The sequence below is a fragment of the Fomitiporia mediterranea genome, assembly GCF_000271605.1.
Source record: "Fomitiporia mediterranea MF3/22 unplaced genomic scaffold FOMMEscaffold_10, whole genome shotgun sequence".
NCBI lineage: Eukaryota > Fungi > Basidiomycota > Agaricomycetes > Hymenochaetales > Hymenochaetaceae > Fomitiporia > Fomitiporia mediterranea.
Genome location: NW_006760395.1, coordinates 2,532,944 through 2,537,607, shown reverse-complemented (window position 1 = coordinate 2,537,607; position 4,664 = coordinate 2,532,944). Strand labels below are relative to the sequence as shown.

The 4,664-nt window shown below is 49.8% G+C and overlaps 2 protein-coding genes across 2 annotated transcripts; one reads left to right on the top strand and one right to left on the bottom strand.

The window, feature by feature from the left end:
• Nucleotides 1-645: 645 nt before the first annotated feature.
• Nucleotides 646-3,077, bottom strand: FOMMEDRAFT_22700 (uncharacterized protein). Its single transcript, XM_007269640.1, has 2 exons — nucleotides 2,793-3,077; nucleotides 646-2,491 (listed from the first exon to the last, which is right to left on the bottom strand). The coding sequence occupies exons 1-2, from the start codon at nucleotides 2,961-2,963 to the stop codon at nucleotides 1,358-1,360; spliced, it is 1,305 nt and encodes a 434-aa protein (XP_007269702.1). The 5' UTR covers nucleotides 2,964-3,077; the 3' UTR covers nucleotides 646-1,357.
• A 418-nt stretch (nucleotides 3,078-3,495) lies between these two features.
• Nucleotides 3,496-4,432, top strand: FOMMEDRAFT_170216 (uncharacterized protein; the record flags this gene model as incomplete). The annotated part of the gene is made up of 3 exons (XM_007269639.1): nucleotides 3,496-3,729; nucleotides 3,780-3,798; nucleotides 3,868-4,432. 3 exons carry the CDS (start codon nucleotides 3,496-3,498, stop codon nucleotides 4,071-4,073), a joined length of 459 nt encoding a protein of 152 aa, XP_007269701.1. The 3' UTR covers nucleotides 4,074-4,432.
• Nucleotides 4,433-4,664: the final 232 nt, after the last annotated feature.

Sequence of the window (4,664 nt, the reverse complement as noted above, 5' to 3'; positions counted from 1 at the left end):
CAACACTCACACCAAGTTCAAGAAGTCAACCACAATACTGTTCATTTGTTAAGGACGTAAGGCAAAGAGGTCTAGAGGGAAGGAAGAACATATGTCCAGCACACATGTCCAGCATAGATCCACTCGCTGCCAATATGACGTTGTGAAATATCAAAGCTAATGAATTCTAGGTAGGCACTAGTGAACCTTTGCTGTCATCCCAAGTCTCAAGAGGTGCTAACGATGCTACTAGCGTCTTCGTGTGGTGTACACGAGAAGAAACGTGTAACTAGAATTGGTTTCCGGCATTGGAGAGTGACGTCAGGATATCCCAACTTTTCTAAACTTACAACCAATTTTCAAACAAGTCAAGCAACACTCGTCACTCTCACACACTCTCACATTTCGAACGTCTCTATATTTACTGTATCTGTATCTGTACGAAGGTATATAAATGTTTCTGTCTAGATAACGCTCTCGCTTGAGAAATGGGACGAAAAGGAGAAAAAACTGAAATGCTACTTGTACCATGCATATAAGGGTTTCGAATCTTCAGCACTACTAAGTACTCTACCAATCGGTAAAAGTAATAACAAAGTGTCCGCTCGTTTATGTTTATGGTTTATGTTTATGCGTTCGTCATGGCATGATGTAAAGTGATGTGATGTGAGAAGTTCGGGGTGGGTGGAAGGGAGGAGGGGAGGAGTGTCTAAAGGTTCGAGGGAGGTGAGAAGGGTGGAGTAAGATGTCGGAGTCGGAGTAGTTAGTAGAAGACGGGACAAGGAGAAGAAGAGGTAGATGAGAAGCATGAGGTGAGCGGAAGAGTACGAACGAGCACCATGTACGAAACGAGGATCAAGAGCCGAGTACGAAATAGGACGAGAAGCCGAGGGACGAAATGGTAAAAGCCGAAAACCAGGGAGATGATGATGTTAACCGTATGTACACGCGTCCGTCCGTCTGTCTGAGAAAGAGACGGTCTGGAGGAGTGGTGAATTATGTATGTGAGTATGAAAAGTGAAAGTGGTTAAGAAATGAACGAAAAGAACTTATGAACGAATGAATGAAAGCGAGAATGAATGCAGGCGAAAGACGTCCGACAACACGCGCGCCGAAACGTCTGAACCTAAGTATATCACCACGATAAATTGAGAGGCCTGGTGGGATGACATCACTATTTGAGTCGTGCCCCGATACACGAAGTGAAGCCGAGAGACGATCCACCGAGTTCGCACGAAACACGAGGTAGGTCGTACTGTGCAGACACAGCACGCGATACACGATGCATGAGCAATGTTCGGCCGACAGACGAGATACGGGCGGCCTGCGCCCTCCTCTCCATCCACAGTAAGAAAGAGAGCGCACCGAGATTATCCACTCAGTGTCCCTTTTTCTTCTTCCCACCGACCACTAATCGTACACCTGCATCGCGTAATAACCGTACCATCTCCCCGCTCTCCACGAGTGTTGGTACGTCTTCACCATAAATCGGTCGTCCGTTAATTAGAAGGAACGGTAAGTCCACTTCTGACCTGTCCGAAATAGAATCGAGAGACGGAAGAACGCGCCGAAGAACACCCATAACGAGATCACCGTCCACGCGTTCATTCATATTCACCTGCATCATTCCATCCACGTTTACACCCAGCTTCTCCAACGCACTACGGACTTCACGTGTCGATGCATGTCGGGACCTTCCAAAAAGCACGAGGGGGTTAAGCTGCCAGGTCTCACGTCGGAGCTCAGCAAGCTCGTCGCGAGCACGTGGATGAGAAGGGTCAAAGTCGAGGATGATATTCGGGTCTAGAGGAACGGAGGTATCGATATGTGAAGGAAGAGCATTCCAGGGAAGAGCAGCCATGAATGCCGTGAGCGCTGCAAGCTCGTCGGCAGGCGTTAATTCGAGTGCAGATGGTCGCGAAGGGGTATGTGAGTTGGAAAACGCGTCGGGTGATTCTGATAATACGGCAGCACGGAACGATGGACTGCTTAATAGACTCTTATGAGCTTCTGCCTCGCGATGTTGAGCTTTATTGCGCCAGTCCTTCCACCCAAGCACCATACCATTAGCGTAGGGACGCGTGCTAGATTCGCGGTCGGTTAGTGACGATGTGAAGAGCGTCCATGCGGAAAGCACAATGAGAGCAAGTAGCGCAAGGAATGTCGCTTTTCGGCGTACAGGTGCATGGGTCCTAGTCGGCAATGATGCGAGATATGAATGTGAGGACGAGGGCGAGAGGTGAGGTGACTTGAGTGGCAGACCAGGTGCAGTCGGGGAAAGCATTGCAAGGAAACGCGAGGTTAATCTCCGTAAGGTGAGCTGGGCTCTCCTGAGTGCTGTTCGCGATGTTGACGCGGTAATACTGCTGCTGGAGGGGAAGCGAGGTGGGTGGGGGAAGAACTTGGAGGGTGTTCCGGGAGTGGAGGGGGTGAGGAGGTCGAGAGAGGACAAGGACATGTTGTCGTCGTCGCTGTCGAGGCTCATTGAGGAACGCATGCTGCTGGGGAGGGCCTGCAGAGAGACGAGGAGAGAGGACCAAGCGAGCGCATCAGTAATAAGTAATAAGTGATAAATAAATATATGATAATAATAATATTTTCGAGGGAGATATGAGGAGATACGGGAAGCAAGATGGAATCGGGACAAGAACAGAAAAGGGACGCGAAGAGAAGAGAAGCGCAGAACACTACTGGGCAGTCGTCCGCGAAGCAGAGAGGCTCAGAGGCAGAATGCACTTATCGGACAATTTGTATGTGTGTCGAGTGTTTGCATGGAAGCATAGCTGGCGGACAAAATAAGGCGAGGGACATACCGATGCGATAGGGGCAAGTGCCGTTGCTGCAGAAGCGACAACTGCGGCGATGCTGACGCCCGACGCACTGAGGACCGGGTTCTCCTCCTCCAGAGGCTTCGTGGGGAGCGAGTGGGAGAGGGACTGTGAATATGAAGAGGGCACGGCGTGGACTGCCTTGATAGAGGACATTCTGCGGTGGTGCACCATGGCTAAAGCGAGTGACAGAGAGTATATGGGCGAGATTGCTTGACGGGGAAACACAAAGAAAGACAGAGCAGAGGAGAAACGAGCGAGAAGAGACGACAAGGGACGAACAAAGAAACAGGGCGAGGGCATCACATCCCTGCGTGTTCTCGACCTTTTCCTCTCCACTTTAGGCAATCCCTGCACAGCCGCCCCGGTCCTCTTCCTCCGATCACTCAAAATCTTGCTCAGCGTATTAAATTTGCTGGATATCTACATAGCCATATGTTCAAGTTCCTTGTCTGCTGGCTTTGTGGCGCCTTGTGCGTGCAGGTCGACGAACAACAACGATAACACGCGCGGAGCACGCAACCTCACAACATTCAGGTCCGTTCCGGCCTCATTAGGCATAGCTCCAGTATCCCTCCTTCAAGGCCTTGTTTCTTGCTCCTCTCTCTACTTCGATCGTGCATGATCTCTGCAGGCATACCGCCACTTCTCGCTCCCTCGCTGTGGAGATATTCAAGCACCCCTCTTCATGGTCTTTGTCCCGTTCCAGACTTCAAATGTCCTCATGCCGATCTCGCATGACAGCAGCAGTGATGACATCGCCGACTCGCTAACCGATTGCCGACTGAAGCGCAAATCCCTCTCAACTCTCTCATATCGCGCAATTTATTTTCATTGGATTTCGTCCTCCCGCGTCGCGTTTGCGATACGCGAAATTCCGCAGATTTTTCAAGGGCTCCCACAGCGCCCGCTGAATCGCCGCGTTTCGCTCAACAGAAAACAGAAAAACAGAAAATAAAATTATACCCGTAGCGTTATCTTCGCCCTCTTTGTGAGAACCTTTTGAGTTTGAGATACCGCAAATGATCCCGCGATTACCGCACTCCACATTTCCTTCTAGCATTTCCTTTTCTTACGATTCCTCCTTCCCTCATCACTCTGAAAATTCCGGAACCCTGCCTAGCAGGCACACTCACCAAAGACACAAAGATAACAAAGACTCCATCTGGCAGCACCGACGCGGTCACCATCACATCGGGCTTCCCTGTCGTCAACGACGACAGCAACGCTTACCATGCATCTCAAAGGGTCGATACGGCGTGCTGATATGCCCGATTGACACAGCCAAGGAATTTGAAGAGAACGTCGATCGCGTGTGGATCAGTGCGATCATCAAAACTGTGTGGATCAAGCCCGGATGAAGGATAGCTTATTTTTGATATCTTGGCATCGCGTCATCTTGACATCTCTTTGACTTCTTATCAGCCGTTTTCTCACGGATAGCGGACCGCAATTCAATGAGCATTTGGATCCTTTGATCTCGCCATGTCTAATCTCCACCAAGAGACAACTGGCATGAAAAAAAAACATACGAATGGTGAAGCATATGCACGCGCTCATTGCGGCGATAGGAATTAGGACAATGAAGACGACAAATATCACATTATGCACCACCAATTTATCGGCCCTCAACTCTCTCACGTCAACCGCACCATTGCGGTGAACATTTCCTTTCCCGAAGTCACTCAAGCTTCAAGAGATCTCTTTTCCTAATACACGACAGAAAGAATACACGTTTTCAAGTCGGCCAAGGAACAGAAGTGCAAGATAACATGGTACGTGCGCTCGGTGAAACGCGTGGCAAGGGTCCCTCCCGCGACAAAGATAAATGGATATTAATGGGTTCTGTCCAGGTCC

What these genes read in the sequence shown, in the direction of transcription:
- FOMMEDRAFT_22700 (XM_007269640.1), bottom strand. Translation starts at nt 2,963, where the DNA reads ATGTCCTCTATCAAGGCAGTCCACGCCGTGCCCTCTTCATATTCACAG. An exon ending in CACTTGCCCCTATCGCATCG is followed by an intron (nt 2,492 to 2,792) that starts GTATGTCCCTCG and finishes GTCTCTCTGCAG; the next exon opens with GCCCTCCCCAGCAGCATGCG.